Source organism: Enhydra lutris, unplaced genomic scaffold (assembly GCF_002288905.1).
Source record: "Enhydra lutris kenyoni isolate GAN:26980312 unplaced genomic scaffold, ASM228890v2 scaffoldscaffold1, whole genome shotgun sequence".
In the NCBI taxonomy this organism is placed as follows: domain Eukaryota; kingdom Metazoa; phylum Chordata; class Mammalia; order Carnivora; family Mustelidae; genus Enhydra; species Enhydra lutris.
Genome location: NW_019154085.1, coordinates 67,657,060 through 67,674,732, shown reverse-complemented (window position 1 = coordinate 67,674,732; position 17,673 = coordinate 67,657,060). Strand labels below are relative to the sequence as shown.

Here is a 17,673-nt window from a genome sequence, read left to right as displayed (position 1 = left end):
TTTTTTTTTTTTTTTTTTTTTTTTTTTTTTAAGGTGTATTTTGTTTTGTTGTAATTAGTACTTTTCCTGCTCTTTGAGATACAGTAGACAACGTCAGTCTATCCTCTGTAACAGATGGAGTTGTAATGGGACTCTTGAAGGATTTTATAGTATAGAATTAGTACCAGTATTTGTGTGTCCACCTAAGCTATTTTGATAATGAACTCATAGAGACATATGTTTGAGATGTCCCCTATAAAGATTTATAAATTATTTTCTAACCAGCCTTTCATGATAATGAGACACGTAAATGGGAGGGTTATTATTTTCACATATAATAATTTTAAATTATTCTTTCTAGTCATGAGATTTTACATGTGTGTATTATATTTTATGAAAACCTGTTATATAAAATCTAAAATTATAAAGCAGTTAAATTAGGAATTGGTAATTTTTATTACAAAAAAAATATCAGTTTTTGAAAAGCTTCCAAGAAGGGTTTCCTTCTGGTTTTGATTGGTTGTGCTTGGTTGATTTTAAAGGTTTCCTGGTACTTTAAAAATACTCGGTTTCTCTGAAACACTTCTCTGTAAGTGTTCTAAAGTAAGGTATACTTAAATGTCTAGATACTTATATAAACAGTTGCAAGCTGTTGCAGAACACTATGCTTTTACTTCTAACCTCCATATTAGCCTCTTTCCCTATGTTTAACTTCTCCGTTTTTTAATTTACTCATTCTTTTAATAACTGTCCCCTCCATAATCTTTTTCCTATTTTATTTTTTTCAGCTTTTATCAGATTTACTGAGCAGCTCTAAATTTCTAACTTTATCTTCTTAACCTGTTTACAATATTACTTTTTTTTTTTACCAACATCATGGAATATTTTGGGAGAGTGGATAAACTACTAATGCTGAAATACGCTCTTATGTCTTGAAGTCTCACATTTTCTTTTAAGAAGCTATTTTGGGTGAGAAGAATGAATGTATTATAAAGAAAGTTGTTGGTAGTACATGCAGGGAACAAAATTGAGTTAAGTAGTGTCACCTTAGAGCACAAAAAAATACCAGTTGTCTGCTTACCACTGTATATTAATTTTTGAGTGGCAAATTTAAATAGTAAATATTAAGTCACATGTTTTTAAAAGTAACTTATTTGGCATTCTAAAGCACAGTTGGAAAATAGGCCACTAAAATAGGTCATTCTGTTTTCTAAAAAAGTAGATTGAATATTTTTAACACATAGAGAACAAGCTTCAGTTAAGAGAAAAGATGTAATCACCTCTCTTATCAGCTCCCTGTGCTCCTGGGTTTATTAAGCTGGCATGAACCGTACCCACCTTTTAACTATATAGTTTCTACCGTAGGCTGGTTCTGATATGTGAATATTTTAAGGTCCTTGTAACCTGCACAGGAATTAACCTATACTATGTCAGCTATGTTAGGGTTTAGTTTTGGAGCCTGGCATACTCTTGGTCTCTTTCTCTTAAACTCTCTTTCTCTTAAACTCTTAAAGTTCAGTAGAATTGTTAGATTAAATTTGTGGGTACCAAAAGAGAAAACTTACTTCATTGAGGGAAGTCCGTGATGTTGGACATATGAGACTAGAAGTCCTGTTTACTTTTTGAAATGAATAATTTATGTTGTACTTTGTGTTTTATAAAGATTATCATAATAATTGAATAGGTAAACTGAAATATGAAAAGGTATATTTGCCATTGAATAAATCATAAAGTTCAGTTCACATCTTGTGTTATTCTGCAGAGTTAGAAATACAATAAATCCAAAGCTATTAGTAGGATAGAGTAAGGAATGAAAGTTAAGCAAAAGCCTCCAGTAGTCCATGGTTAACATAAATAGATGTTTTGGGAGCTTAAGGGCATGTTAGTTTTGTTCTGAGATTAGAAAAATCACTCTGCAGCATCACTTTTTTTTTTAATATATCAAGAATTCTTTAATATTTTTAGTTATTCTTTTTAACAAATCATTGCTTACTCATTCACTAAGTGATTGATTTATTTCCAGACTTTGCCTGATACAGGTACGATTCAGATTCCCATTTCAGGAGAATTACATGATATTACCTTTTACAGACTTTGAAGTTTTAACCATTCTGGAGTGAACATTAATGTTAACTTTTTGAATGCCAAGATCTTCTCCCTATGTTTTGTCAAAATTAATAACACCCGTGACCTACAAAGCCAGACCTGAACCTTTTCCATTCCCGTTTCATTGGTGGTATCTATACACTTACTCCTTACAGTTCTTCTGTTGTACATAGACAGCAAGTTGGTTCTCTGTATTCAAAAGAAGTAATCCACACACAGTCATTTTTGCATATGTCTTAGCATAGTGGCAGTGTTTGCTTTTTGTTTGTTCAGAAACAGGCTTCATTTTCATTGCAGATAAAGGAGAGCAGTTAAGTTTTTCACACACAAATACTCTCTTTGCCTCACATATTATTTTCCTTGAGTATTGTTAGTGACTTTTATCAGCTAGAATATTTCTTATTAGCTGGTTTATTGCTTTTTGCTCTAAATTTATTTTAAAGGTCAACAGAAAAAGCACATTTTTAATAAAAACTATAAATGCTCTCTAAAATAATCTTGCCTTTTGTGTAGCTTAAGGATTTAAAAGAATAGAACAGAGAAGAGCTATATAATAAAATATGTGGAGACTATGCAAATTATTCCCAAAACAGTTTTAAAAAAATAACTTTGGCAATAGTTATGTACAAACTTAAGCAGTTATTCCCTATTAAAAGCTTGTAATGGCAGCGGGAATAATTTTCTGTCTTGAAAAAGTTGGTTCTTTGAGGCAAGGCTACTAACTACTATCCCATTTTATGTACCTGTGCCACATGTGGAATCTGTGGACTTAAGGAAACTAACAATTTCTGTGCCAATTAGCATTTTGGTTGATCCTGTTTTGATACCAGTCTTTGATAAATTCTAGGTATGGGAATTTATCTTTTTGATGTGAGGCGTTCTGCTAGGTTGTTGTTTGTATAGTTCAGATCATTATTCTGGAATTGCAGAAAACTACATGGATATGCTTTTCTAGGATTATTACTAAATTAACACAAATAACTTAAAAAAAAAAAACCTGCAAAACCATCATCCTTGTAATAGATTCTCTCTGTAATCAGTATTTAAATGATAAAAGTTACCCATCTTAGTATCCCAAAATGATGAGGAAATAAGAACTTTGAAAGTTACAGGACTACTAACCATGTCTTGCCACTGCTGTTACTCAGGTGTGTGATGGGAACAGCATGCAGGTGTGTGTTGCTCTTTATTTAGTCTTCAAGTTTTGTCACCTTTTAGATTTAAAATATTTGATCAGCTGAAGAAAATAATGCATATAAAAAATTTGACATCTCAGTATGGAATATTAAGTAGTGTTAGTAGGGATTGGCCTTAATGTATGTGTTTTGGGTTGTGTGTATGCATGAGAGGGAGAGAGAGAAAGAGTGAGAGAGAATTTTAAGTCCTGAGTATAAGTGCTGGAAGATTTTTTTGAAAAACATAACCAATTTGTAATTGAAACAGGATTAGTCAAGAATCATCAACACCAACACAAGTGTATCTTGCAGACCGAAGGAATCAGCTAAACAATTTGCAGTCATCTCAATCTCTACTAAAACAAAAATCACATCCAACATGCCACCTGACACCATTTCTTTCTCTCTCTCTCCTTTGCTCCTTGCGATGTGGCATTCATCTCTCCCTGTGCCTCCGTTCTGAAGAGATAACAGTATAGCAACAACTCTGCCATTGAAATCCTGTTCTCTGACCGATATTGGCATCTGCAAAGAGAAACAACCAGTAACAGGCAGCTGCAGCATCAGTATTAATCTTCCATGATGAAATCTTTACAGGTCAAGAACAAGCACACAGCTCTTTTTCTCACTCCTTCACAGTGGACCATGCAACTAGTTGAAATGGAAGACAATGGATTGTCTACAAGCCTTTTGAACAGTGGAGAATACAGGGCATTGGTTTTAGGTGAATTGACCCCCAAATATTCTTGAAGTTTGATATCTCCTTTGGTCTTTCTTTCTAGAATACCATTGTCATCTGATTTATCAAATCCTTAGTATAACCACAAAGAATAAGTTTGCATATGACATTTATTGTCACTTTAGGTTTGAATAAAAATATGAAAATAATGAACAGTGTAATTCTAGAGGTCTTAATCTCTAAATCACGTGCTCACCTTTATATTCGTGGCCATGACTGGAAGAAATCTCTTGGGAATTCTTCTCTCAGTTAAAGCCAACCACATTTTACATTATATTTCTCTAGAACATAAGAAAAGATGCTACTCGTATAAGACAGTAGTTTTCAGTGGAAGTCTGGTGAAAATACACTGTAGTAGAAAAGGTCATGATTAAGCCCATGTTATGAGGTGCCTGATTTCTTGGCATGTTTGAGCAAGAAAAGTGCCAAGAGTGTTCGAATTCTAAACTTGACATTCTGTCCTTACTACTGTTTCTCATTTAAAAAATGAGTAGTAGTCTATAAAAGATGACTCTGCTGAGAGAATATGGGACTGGCTGTAGATAGGAAGACTCCCAGTGTTCATATTTTACCTCCTACTCTTATGAATCTATAAACATTACTTGCTCTGTGTTTCCCCATTTGCAGTCATACATCTTAACTTGGTAGTTGATTTTCAATTACCAAAATGAAAATTTAGAGGTAAAATGTGTTGTGCTTCTATAATTAATTAATTAATCAATATTAATCCAGTTGTTTTATAGGTAATAGAATTTTTTTAATTTTAGAATTTTAGAAGTCATGTTAGCCATTGGTTAGAGCAGAGTTCAATTCATGTTTGTAAATTCAGTCTAGAGATCACTATTTCACCAAAAAAGAAAACAGTTGCTTGGCCACCGGCCCTTCCCAATCAGAACTATAACTTTTACCATTTACAGTTGACCCTTGAACAATGCAGGGGTTAGGAGCACCAACTGTCCTCCACCCCCGAGTGCACAAAACCCTCATATAACTTTTGTCTCCCCCAAAACTTAACTACTAATAGCCTACTCTTAACCAGAAGACTTAACCGGTAACATAAGCAGTCAATTAACATAAATTTTCTATATTAAATATATACTCTATTTTTACAATAAAAGAAGCTAGAGGAAAATGTTATTAAGAAAATTATGAGGAAAATATATTTACAGTACTTAAATTTTTTGAAAAAAATCTGCCTATATGTGGACCTGTGCAATTTAAATCCATGTTGTTCAAGGGTCACCTGTATATTCATGTCCGTCAAGAGAGTCCAGAAGACTAAGTTCTTTCCATCATTGTGTAGAAAGTTAAATCTTTTCACACTTAAAAAAAGAAAAATCTATCAATCCACGCAAATCCTGAGGAAGGTTCAGAGGAACCAGCCAGTGTGGAGGACTACGATGTGCTGTAAGGCATGATGCCTGTGTGTGCCATGGTGTGGTGTCAGCATCTTGCTTCGCGTTTAACGTCAAGGAATTTCTAATACAGCAGCTGTAATTTCTTTTTCAAGAAGTGTACTAAATATTTAAATTTTGCCAGTCAGTTGAATTGTTACATTTATTTGCTGCTGGAAAGGGTTTTATTTTGTCTTGTTCTAATAGAATGGGGGAACTGACAGAATCAAAACCTCCCTATTTTAACAGTTATTCTCAGGGGTTTTAATGTATGTATTTATGCATTTGAAGAGAATAAAATACCACCCCTACCTTCACACCCTCCCCCTGAAAAAAGAAGGAAATGAAGTGTAGAGAGAAGAACACATTAAGGTTCTAAAATAATTGTCTAAGCCAGTGAAATACATCTGAGGGAGACAGTATGCTCCCATCAGTAATAACCAGCTCAGTGATTGCGGAGGGGAGTAGAGGGACCCTGTAGTTATGTAGTTAGGAATGAACTCGCCCCCCAGTCCTAGGAATTTCATAATTTTTGTCCCCTCTCCTCCTCTGACCCCGTTTTCAATCTACATAATCATACAAAACAGGGTTATGGTCAGTTGTTTCAAAACTGATCTCTGGAAGTTCACATTTGCTTTATCTGTGTGGGTTTTTTTTGGTTTGTTGATTGGTTGGTTCATATTTCTAATGGTTCATATCTCCTATCCACATTTAAAGTATTTGAAAGCATGTAATAGAAATAATCTGGGGACATACGACAGGGATAAAGATTAAGTAAATTGTTAATGATTTTAATTCTTTTTTTCTGCACGGCTCTTTCTCTCCATTAGCTTTCAGTAGTACCTTTGTGAATTTCACCTTTCACTTTCCTGGTGATGAAGTTTTAGAATGACATTATAGTTTATGAAATTAAAAAATTTGAGGACCTATGGATACCAGCTTTTGAGGGATTAATATTGTTCATATTAGTAAAATGAATATGGAGTTAAACTTTTTGAAACCTCATTCTGAACTAGTTTTCCTAGACCGAGTAATGTGACAGTGCTGTTGAATAGACTGTTGGAAGTGATATGCGTTTCTCTTCTTCTGCCATCTTCAAAGTATACCATACAGAATTCCTTTTTTACCAACTCTCATTCTCAAGCTGAGAATGATATATCAAAATACTTATCTTATCTTGGCTTTATAGAAAAGCAGCTTTTCGAAACTGAGGTTTTTTTTTTTAATAATTTAATTACATATAAATGTTATACCTGTGTGTGTCTTTTTTTTTTTTTTAAGATTTTATTTATTTATTTGACAGGCAGAGATCACAAGTAGGGGGAGAGGCAGGCAGAGAGAGAGGAGGAAGCAGGCTCCCTGCTGAGCAGAGAGCCCGATGTGGGGCTAGATCCCAGGACCCTGGGATCATGACCTGAGCCAAAGGCAGAGGCTTTAACCCACTGAGCCACCCAGGCACCCCAAACTGAGGGGTTTTTGTGGATATAACATGTAACATACTCAAGATTTGTTAAAGAAGTTTAAACTAGTATGTTTAATTCTTTTCAGGGAATATATCAGTTTTACATGTGAAGATGCATTTTATAATTCTTTAAGCTTTATAGCTTTAATGCCTACACACCCCACGTTTCTTTTAGTAGTTGCTGTTCTAAAAATCGCCATTATGGGAAATGCACCGAAATCGACCTAGCAGTTTTAACCTGGCATTTTACAGAGATTCTATATTACTGTTGCTGACTTTTGGCTTAGGAAGTCGAGCCAAGGGGATATTAAGTTGCCAGAAAAGACTTAGCTTACAAATACAAAGCATTTTTATGTCAAACTTATGCTGAAGGACAAACCATTTTGGTTAAGTTGCTGTGGAATTTGCCTTCCATGTAAATTTTTTAAAGTTAAAAGTTTTGGGAGGTGGTGTGTTTTGTAGGTTAAGCAATGAGGCAGTATTGAGATCTGTTGTTGTATACTTGTATGACTTGGGTTTTAATTCAGAATATTAAGAGCTTATTTTAAAATACTGTTAGAATAGCTGTAGTGTATACGGTTAAATTGTCCATTGCTGTATCTTTCTGTTTAAACAGAAAAGAGCTGTTTCCTTTTACCGAATGTGATCTCCAAACCTACCTCTCTTTCTCTCTCACTCAAAAGTCTGTTCTTATACATGTTTCTTCTTCTGCTTTAACTGCTCAGCTAGTGGATGACTCAAGGATTGAAATTGGTATTCTTAAGCCCCATCTATCTAGTTGGATTCTCTTATATTTTAGTAATCTGGCCTATTTTGCCGTGGGTGTGAAGATTCCATTGTTTATAAACTCAGGTCAGTTGTGAGTCTGGGTCACACTTGGTTCTCCTGAGCCCTCTGAAAGTGATTAATTTTGAGGACCGCCCAGAGATTAATGCTGATCTCAAGCAAGGAGAGTGTAGTCTACAGGATAGATCTTTGGAAATGACTGCAATAAATGTAGATCTGTTGATGAGACTACTGTATTCTAGACTGTTGTACCCAGGGGCCATACAAAAACTGGGCTTTGCCCCTTTATGTAAAGAGGCTGTATTGTCCTAACATTTGCCTGAAAGTATGTGTATTAATCTTTTGGGCTGCCATAACAAAATACTATAGACTAGGTGTCTTAAACAACAGAAATTAATTTTCTCACAAGGTGGAAATCCAAGATCAGGGTACGTACTGCACAGTTCGATTTTTTGTGAGGATCTGTTTCTTCCTGTTGTTTTTTTTTTTTTTTCTTTAAGATTTTATTTATTTATTTGACAGACGGAGATCACAAGTAGGCAGAGAGGCAGGCAGAGAGAGAGAGAGAAGGAAGCAGGCTCCCCACTGAGCAGAGAGCCCGATGCAGGGCTCGGTCCCAGGACCCTGGGATCATGACCTGAGCCAAAGGCAGAGGCTTTAACCCACTGAGCCACCCAGGTGCCCCTTCTTCCTGGTTTTAGATGGCTGCCTTCTCAAGTCCTCACACCGTCCTATTATCTGTACTCCCACAAAGAGGGGACCAGATGGGGAGGGTAGAACTCTCTCTCTCTCCCCCCCCCATATAAAGCCACTAATCCCACCATGAGGGCCCCACCTTCATGACCTAATCTAATTCCCAAAGGCCCCATCTCCAAATACCATCACAGTGGGCTTAAACATGAATTTGGGGGGAACACAAACCTTCAGTCCATAAGAGTATGTATGCTTTTTTTTTTTTTTTTGCCACCAGTGAGGTTTAAGCATTTCAGAATTATCTTTCCCCCAGAAGTATGTCACTTTAGTTTAAGATCCAAGATGTGTGGAATAAATAATAAATTATAATATTGAAGATAAAATGTAAATATATTTCACTGACTATGAAGGAGTTATGTTTATTAGTATATAAGACTTGGTTATTAGGGGGAAAAAAGGTCCTTTACTTGACATTTCCTCTTAAATATGGAGGATCCAGCTTTTTCCTTTTCTTTTTTTTTTTTCCTTAGTGCTTCTGACATTTTGTTTTTTCCTGTGACCTTTATAATTCAAACCAAATGTAGCTTGCCTATGCTTTTAGATTGTAAGATTTTATGGGACATACCTGTCATGTTTTATAGAGGATAAAAAAGTTTAGTTAACTGACAAAGACTTACATTCTACTTTCTTTTTTTTTTAATTTTTAATTTTTATTTTTATTTTTTTTATAAACATATAATATATTTTTATCCCCAGGGGTACAGGTCTGTGAATCGCCAGGTTTACACACTTCACAGCACTCACCATAGCACATACCCTCCCCAATGTCCATAACCCTACCCTCCTTCTCCCAACCCCCCTCCCCCCAGCAACCCTCAGTTTTACATTCTACTTTCTTTAATGAGTATTTATTTTGCAATATTGGTTACTGCCATTGTATGGACCTCTGAAGATTACTAAAAAATATTAAACACATTAATTCTATCAACAATCTAGTTGAATCTCATAATTATGTATTTATTGACTCAGCAAAATTTAATTTCTATAAATTCTCTTTTGAAATAGTATCCCCATACCACAATTTCAAATAAAAGTTAAATCAATTTATTGTAGTTATCCTAATAATTAGACATTGTCGGATATTTAAAATTCTACCAGCCTACCAAGTGTTTAGTTGCTTCCTACATGTGTGAGAATCAAATTAATGGCAAGTTTTAAGATTGAAAATGTTAGTAATACGTAAGGAAAGAGTTAACACTTTCAGGGTTCTGCGGTATAAATGAATTTGAATTTTTCATACTCATGGACATACCTATATAGCCAGTTTCTTATTCTACTTTATAGGTCTTTATAAATTAAGACAATTAAGCTGTGATTTGAGTCTTGTTCCAAAAGTTTTTAATCTGTTTGCTGTCCTTGTGATGAATTTTCAATTATTTAATCCCTTAGACTATTTATTGCTTTTTCTTTTTTCATTAAAATAAGAAATATTTGTGACTGAAGCTGTATTAAGAAATTTCAGTTAAATTAAAACCGTCTGTTTAGCGCATTTTTAAAAATCTCCCCAAAATTCTAGAAAGGTTTATCTTCATTTAAATTTACTGTGAAAGTTTCTATTTATCATCTAATGCCTACTCCATATTAAATATCTCTGCAATAAGTAATGTTTGAGTTTCATTTTCAAATAATAAAAATAACCTTAAGGGTCAAATGGAATACAAACAATATACTCAGATTGTTTTTTTTAATCTGCAAACATTTGTTTTTCTCTATCATACTTAGAATATTCCTTTCAGTTTAAGCCTTAGATAAAGGTGTTACACCTTTTATACATCTCTCTGCTTTGGAATGAAATGATACTTATATTTTCAAAGTAAACTTCACAATTATTTTTTAGATAAAGGATTTTTTAAATAAAAAATAAATCATTAAAAGGAGCTAATATAATATAGATATGTTTAAGTGTAATATTCAGAAACAACTTCTATTCCATGTAGTATAGATTTATAATGTTAGTGGATACACATTTAGGCCAAGGCAATTTGTATTTGTTGATTTACTCAACAGATACTCAGAAATATTATAAAATTGGGCATTTCAAGAATTTTCCACCAAAATTTGGTATATCCTTGTCTGTCCCTTGTGGAGTATTCAGATTTATATTGACAAATCAAAGAGATGTATAAGGTGGGTGGTTGTTTATTTGGGGTCTGATTTTTTTTTAAATGTTCTCAAAATTGTATATTTTGAGACATGAAATGTATTTATCAAAATTTTCATATTAAATGTTAATTTCTTTAGAATTTGCCTAGAGCTGCTCTAATAACTGAGGATCTACCACAGCTGTCCATATAATTTTTGTTTTTAGAGTCTCTAAGAGTGTAGGGGTATTTATCCTAAGTGAGTGGTCAGATTGTGTGTGTGTGTGTGTGTTTCAGACATTGTAAGGTTTAGAAATAATCAGTGGTTCTGTCTTCTTCCTTTCTTCCTTTTTTGACTATTGTAAAACACCTTCATTTGTTTTGTATTATTAAATTATTCCCTCTTAAAATTAGGATGTACCAGAAATAAAATTTTCATCTCATTTTGCGTTATAAGTCAGCCTCAACTACCTTGCAGTCATTTTCAGTTTAGATATTATAAAAATAGATTTCTTGTAGTACAGAATAAAACTCAGCATCTCATTAGGTATAGATTTTCATGTGGAGGATGGTTTCTTGTAATAGGCTTTTGCCTTATCTCTTTCCATCTTTCAGGCATTGAAAAGTGCACTTTGGTCTTTTAACTCAGTTGTACTTTATAATATACTATTCTTCCCATCACTGTAAAAAATTGATGCATGGGTAAAAATATCTTTTTTATACTGCAAATAAATTGAGCTTGTTATAGTCCCCTCTCTTCATTTTCAGGAAGAGGCAGAAATCCAGGCAGAACTTGAACGTTTGGAAAGAGTCAGAAATCTTCATATTCGAGAGCTCAAAAGAATAAATAATGAAGATAATTCGCAGTAAGTTGTTATTCATAATATACAATTTTATGTGATAAAAAGTTTTTTCTCTCCTGTGGAGAGCATGCACACAATATTTTCTTGTTGGGGGGCTTCTCAGAACACTTAGAAAAAATCCAAAGAAAAAATCCAAAGTCCTTCCCATGTTTAGACGGCCTTTTGTGCTCTGGTCTCTGGCCACCTCACCACCCCCATCTCTGTCATCCTCCCTTCATTTATATGTTGTGCACAAGCTGGCCCCCTAGAACATGTTTATTTAGCACATTCCCATCTCAGGACTTTTGTGCATGTCATTTCCTCTGCGTGAAGTGTTCTTCCTCTAAATATCTGAGTGGCTTACTCCTTATTTCACTCCAAGTGATCATTAGAGAGGCTGTCCCTAGGCCACCCTGTATAAGATAGCAGTCCTTGCCTCATTCCATCTCTTCTCTCGGTATCCTTGCCTTGCTTTATTTTTTCATAGCATTTATCACTACCTGGAATTACAGATTTATTTTTCTGTTGTTGTCTGTCTCCTCACATTAGAATGTACGCTACATGAGAGCAGAGACTTCATTTTATTTTTGCTCTATCCCCAAACCTTAGACCAGTGCCTGGCACATGCTAGGCCCCAAATATTTGTTGACTGAATACCAAAGTAAATACTACAATAGTGAAGGAGAAATTGTTTCAACTAACAGTATTTCAGTAAGCCATAGTTGAAATTATTTCAATTTATGCAAAAACTGTAGAAGAAATAAGTTTAAATTATAGCCTCTGTCTTTATCTTGCTTATCAAAATGAGTGCCATCGATAATAATGCTAACTCAAAAGAAGAGAAAATAACTGTGGACTGGTGGAAGCTTTATGAAGAAGATAGAAATTAACCAAGGCACTACTTGGGATTTAATTGATGTGAAGGAGGGGAAGAGTGTCTTTTTCTACTTTATCTATAAGACTTGTGTCATTTAAAGCTTCATGACCTAATATGAAAGTCACAGTTAGAAATGGCCAGTTTCTCTAATGAACAATAAATATCTTGCTTAAAAGAAGGCCTATTCATGATCATTTGTGTATGTATAATTCATAAATGTACAGATCCTTCCTCTGCATAAGGTGAATGAAATAATGTAGTTATGTACCAGATGAAAGTTCTAATACAGAGGATAGGACAAAACTAATTTACAGTTGTCTCTTCTGAAAATTATGTTCAAACTTATTTGTGGATATGAGTTAGCCCACTTGATGAAAATTAAGTGAATTGTTACAGCTTTTCATTTCATTTTAAAACCAAACGGTGGAGTGCCTCGCTGGCTCAGTCAGAGTTTGCGACTCTTGATCTTGGGATGTGAGTTCGAACCTCACATTGGGGTTTGCTTTACAAAAAAGTTTACTTTAAAAAAAGCAAAAACAAAAACTTGGCAGAAATCTCTTCTATTAACAAGTTCTTCAAGAAAAGAAATTGCCAAAACTTTATCCAATTGACTTTGAATAAAATAAAATATATTTACACATGGAATTAATAAAGCTGTCATTGTTTTGGGTTTTGTTTTGTTTTTTAATTTCAAGAGTGCTCATTTTGGAATCAATTTTTTCTGCACAGCCCTGTCATATATTAACTGTTGACCTGAGCAAGTTACTTAACCTTTGTGTGCAGTGATGCCCTCATCTGTAAAATAAAAGATAGTCGCAAGGCCTACTTCATAGGGTTGGCTGAGAAATAAATGAGTTAATACATGTAAATGCTTAATATATAGCAGGAGCAGTAAATGTTAAATAGTATTAAGAGTATTAATCTGTGAGTGATTTTTTTTCTAAGTTTCTTTTTTTAAGCTTTCATTTTTTAATTGGGAATTGAAATTTTATTTAAAGAAGTCCAAAGACAGTAAAATTTAATCATGTATGAAGGCCAATTTATACATATAATTATTTTTAATCATATGTCAGTACTACTGTAAAATCTTGATTAACCGTACTCCCATGTAAAAGTATATTTTTCCATTGGAAATAATTCCTACTGAGTAGTTGTGGGATTTCATAAAGCTCTTAGAAATACAGGAGTTGGTAAGTCTTTATCAGAGTGCTGTTGGTTATTGAACCTGAATGTTCAGCTAAACGTTAAGCTTAGTGAACATCAAAGAGTTCAGATTGAAAGTAGCCATGCAGGTGGAGAACGAAAAGCAGTACAGAATGGAATTCAAAATTAGCAGAAGAGTTGCTGAGAAAGAAATAGCTTGAAATAGAAGAGAGAGTGAAACTTTATTGTGGTAAGGAACCTTTTTGTATGTGTTTTTATGTACCTAAGTATCTTTTTCTCCCACCCTTAAGGTTCAAAGATCACCCAACGTTAAATGAAAGATATTTGTTACTTCATCTGCTTGGTAGAGGTGGCTTTAGTGAAGTGTATAAGGTAATACATATTTTTTTTCTGTTCTTACACTAAGATAGCAAAGATAGAGAAGTACATGGTTAAGTACTTGTCTTTCATTGATTGATTTATGATTTTTTGACTGATTTTATGTCCCAGCTCTCATTACAAAAGAGCCTCATTGCTTATGTTGTCTTAATCTCAAGAGTGGAGACTCCATGCATCACACTGATATCTGGGTACCTCATTACCAGTAGCCAGTCTGATACAAATAATGGTCATTAGAATCATGAGAGGCAGGAGGCTATTTAATACAGTACATTTGTGGAAAGATTGTACCCCTTAATTTAAACATGTCACAAGACTTACATGTCCTAAATTTACCCAAATCTCTACCCAAGGTCAGTATTTCTTAAGTGCACCTATATAAATGTAGAAAAATTTTAGTCAACCATGTTCAATGTTTTGTATCTTACCTTTTTTCACTTTATGTTGTATCTTTCTGCCCAACCTTTAAATTTTGTGGTTCTTGGGGCTCCTGAGTGGCTTAGTCCATTAAGTGTTGGACTCTTTATTTCAGCTCAGGGTCATAATCTCAGGGTCATGGGGTTGGGCTTAAAGCTCAGAGGGGAGTCTGCTTGTCCCCCTCCCTCTGCTCTTCCCCCCCAACTCATGCACTCATTCTCAAGTAAATAAATACATCTTTTAAAAAAATTGTAGTTCCTAAGGTCTTTTATCATTCTATATTCTATAAAGAAGAATTTCTTTTCAAATAAGGTTTCCCAGCTATCCAAAAGTGGAAGGTTCCAATGAAACCTTTCATAAGCCAAAATGGCTTGAAGGGAAGTGTATCCCCTGCTTTCCAAAGTTCGTGTTAGGCCTCTTCACTTTTTTACAAAAAGACCTACATTAATGCCTGTTTCTCCTAACCAAGAGAAATCCAAAGAGGATTTTCATTCTTAGGAAAAGAAAGCCATTATTTTAGCAGTATACATAATATCCATCTTACACTTTCCTTCTGAGCTCCATACCTGTTGGTATACATGACTTAGTCTTTTTACCTCACATGGAGGCTTCATATGCAGTACAAACTCAGATCTGACCCAAAAGTTACCTACCTCTTCTCCAAAACCTTTCCTTTTGACACTGCTCCCCACTGTAATACATCCATCTAATCCATCCCTCAAGTGAAAAACCTAGAGGCCATCCTTTGCTCCACCTTTTCCGTAACTTCTTCCCTCAACATAAAACCAGTCCCTGGTACCCACTGCTAAGTTATATCATTAAGCTCTCTTAAATCTAGCAATGACCCTTCTCCTCTCTGTCTTAGCCCAAGGCCTCTTTGTCTCTTGTTTGCATTGCTCCCTGAGCCTCCTAGCTAATTACCATCTTTAGGGCTCATTGAGTCTCTCCAGTTTATTGATGTATGCTGCAGCTGTAGTGGCTTTTTTATAAAATGCAGTCTGATCATCTCATGCTCCTGCTTATAAGCCCCAGGGACTGCCCATTTGCTCCTAATTAGGATGAAGTCTTATCAAAGGGCTTATTTTCACCTTAAACTTAATTCCTGTAGAAGACTTCCCTGTGGGTCTCCCTTTTATAGCTCCTTGTTGACACTCTGTGCTTTGTTTTGTTATGTATTAGTACAGTTAGTGGTTAAGAGCTTGGGTTCTGAAGCCAGATAGGCTGGGTTTGAATCCTGACTAGAACTGACTGCTGTTTACTAACTGTATATACTTGGGCTTATGACTTGCCATCCTCTGTCTCAGTCTTCCATCTGGGAATAATAACAGTGCCTACATCATAGGATTGTAGTAATGATTTTTTTTTTAACATTTATTTACTTATTTTTGAGAGAGAGAGAGAGTGAGCATGGGGATAGGGATAGAGGGAGAGAGAAACTCCATGCTTGAGCATGGAGCCCTTCACAGGGCTCAGTCCCAGGACCCTGAGATCTAGACCTGAGCTGAATCCGAGAGTCAGACACTCAACCCACTGAGCCACCCAGGTGCCCTGGATTGCTGTACTGATTAGATGAGCTATATCAAGGAACACTGGTGCTTAGCAAATGTAAGCTCTTCAGACTATTATTAGAAATACTCTCTCTTCAATGAGGCAAGGACTGTGCCTTCTCAGTTTACTGAAGACAAACCTGGATTCTGTTGCTGACTCTGGGAAAGAATAATGGGATTTGGATTCAGAAAACTTCAGTTCTGACCTTTGTTCAACTGTCAGCCATTTTGTTTTTGTTGTGTTAAGTTGGACAAGCATTAAGCACCACGTGGCTCTGTCCCTCATCACTCATGAGAAGTGATCTATGGCTCTTCCAATTCATGGTTCTTTGATTCGAATAGTAGTTCATCGTCAAGCACTTAGTGGTTCAAGTAGGCTTACTGAAGCCACAAAGTAGAAAAGAAAATCATAATGGCTCACTCTGGATCTAAAAATCACCAAAAGTACAGTTAGCACTTGCTCAGCCTTAATGTTGCCCAGCTTCTGAGCTTTTTGTCATGACCTTTCATGACAGCCTTCTGCCAGTGCCCTATAGCCTTGGCACTGTTCCTAATATCGCAGATAGGGGCTAAGAGGAGCTTTTCTTTTTGAAGAAAGGGCTTATGTAGGAAATAGAAAATGCAGATTGGGGCCTAATAACTTTGTTCAGTACTGACCTAAATCCTAACCACTTTCTCCAACCCCTTCAAAGCCTTTTCACAGTTGACAGGTCCACTGTGAAACAAAGTAGCAGATTGTGAGTCAAAAAAGACAGAGTTTGATCTACACCAAGGTGGAAAATACTGAATCAGTTGCTCAGTAATCGTCCTTATTAACCCTATGAGAAGGGTATACTTTACTCACCTAATCTTGGGAGAAAAATGTGTCATATATAAGTCCATATATATTGATAATTTTTATTAGTATAGTGTATTTATTTTTTTCTGTTACCCTTTAATGCTTTTTTACATTCCCTCACATGAACTTTTCTTTTTAATCTTTTCTATTTCTTTAAGCTTTTAATAATATAATTAGCTAGTATTTAACAGTTTATGTGTTTTACCCCATTTAATCTTCTCAACAACCCAGAGTTTTGTAGCTGCTAAGGTTATCTGACTCCAAAATATTATTAACTACTGCATCCTATAATATTTCTGATCTTAGGCTTTTATAGTTTTGTGACAGTCTGCTGTTCTTATTTTTAGGTTAAGTTGATGGGGGAGTAGAGACTGTGGACCTTCTTTCTAATACGTAAAATTTAAGTGTTTTTTTTTTAAAGGGGGTACCTTGTCTGTAAATCACAGAACCTAAATTATTAGATCGCTCTTAAATGACATTCAAGTCTTTTTAAAAATGTTTTGATTACCTGAGACCTTAAAAGAAGACTGATCTTTTTTTTTTTTTTTTTTGTAAGACGAAGGCTGTTGATCAAACAAACCAGTATAAAACCTCTTTTTTTGAGACAACCAATAAAAATTGAAGACAAGTTGGGTATTAGAAGAGATTTTAAGGAATTGTTATTGATGTAGTTAGGTGTGATATTGATGTATCTTTATGTTTGAACAGTTTCATAAAGTTTAGAATTTTTTAAACAGTTGGAAATTGTTAGGAACTTGTTTATTTTTATTTTATTTATTTATTTATTTTGCCCGAACTTGTTTATTTTTAAGGAAGTGGGAGGGATCGCTAGGAAAGGTAGAGGAAAAAGGTTTGCTTTATCCAACCCATAAAAAATACACTATAGCCATCTGTTTTGTTGGCTGCTTACTGCTTTTGCTGCTGTAGAGGAGCCAGATCCATATTAAAAAAACAAATAACGACTTTATTGTTTTATCGTGATTCAATATATTGGCATTTATGAAACCTGAATGTGAAATTTCACATTAAAGTTTTCTCTGATGTATATGATGGAATTTGTATCTTGTTTCTGACTGTAAATATGTTGTTGAACTATATATAATCATAGCAGACCAAAAACTGTAGTGTATATTCT

The 17,673-nt window shown here is 34.7% G+C and overlaps 1 protein-coding gene across 4 annotated transcripts in view; it reads left to right on the top strand.

Annotated features, from left to right (window-relative positions):
- Nucleotides 1-17,673, top strand: part of LOC111147873 (tousled like kinase 1) — a 190,830-nt gene that overhangs the window by 160,234 nt on the left and 12,923 nt on the right. For all 4 annotated transcript variants that reach the window (XM_022504172.1, XM_022504313.1, XM_022504231.1 and 1 more), the window contains exons 13-14: nt 11,244-11,341; nt 13,649-13,730. In XM_022504172.1, the coding sequence (XP_022359880.1) occupies nt 11,244-11,341; nt 13,649-13,730 (180 nt within the window). The remainder of the gene's footprint in view (nt 1-11,243; nt 11,342-13,648; nt 13,731-17,673) is intronic.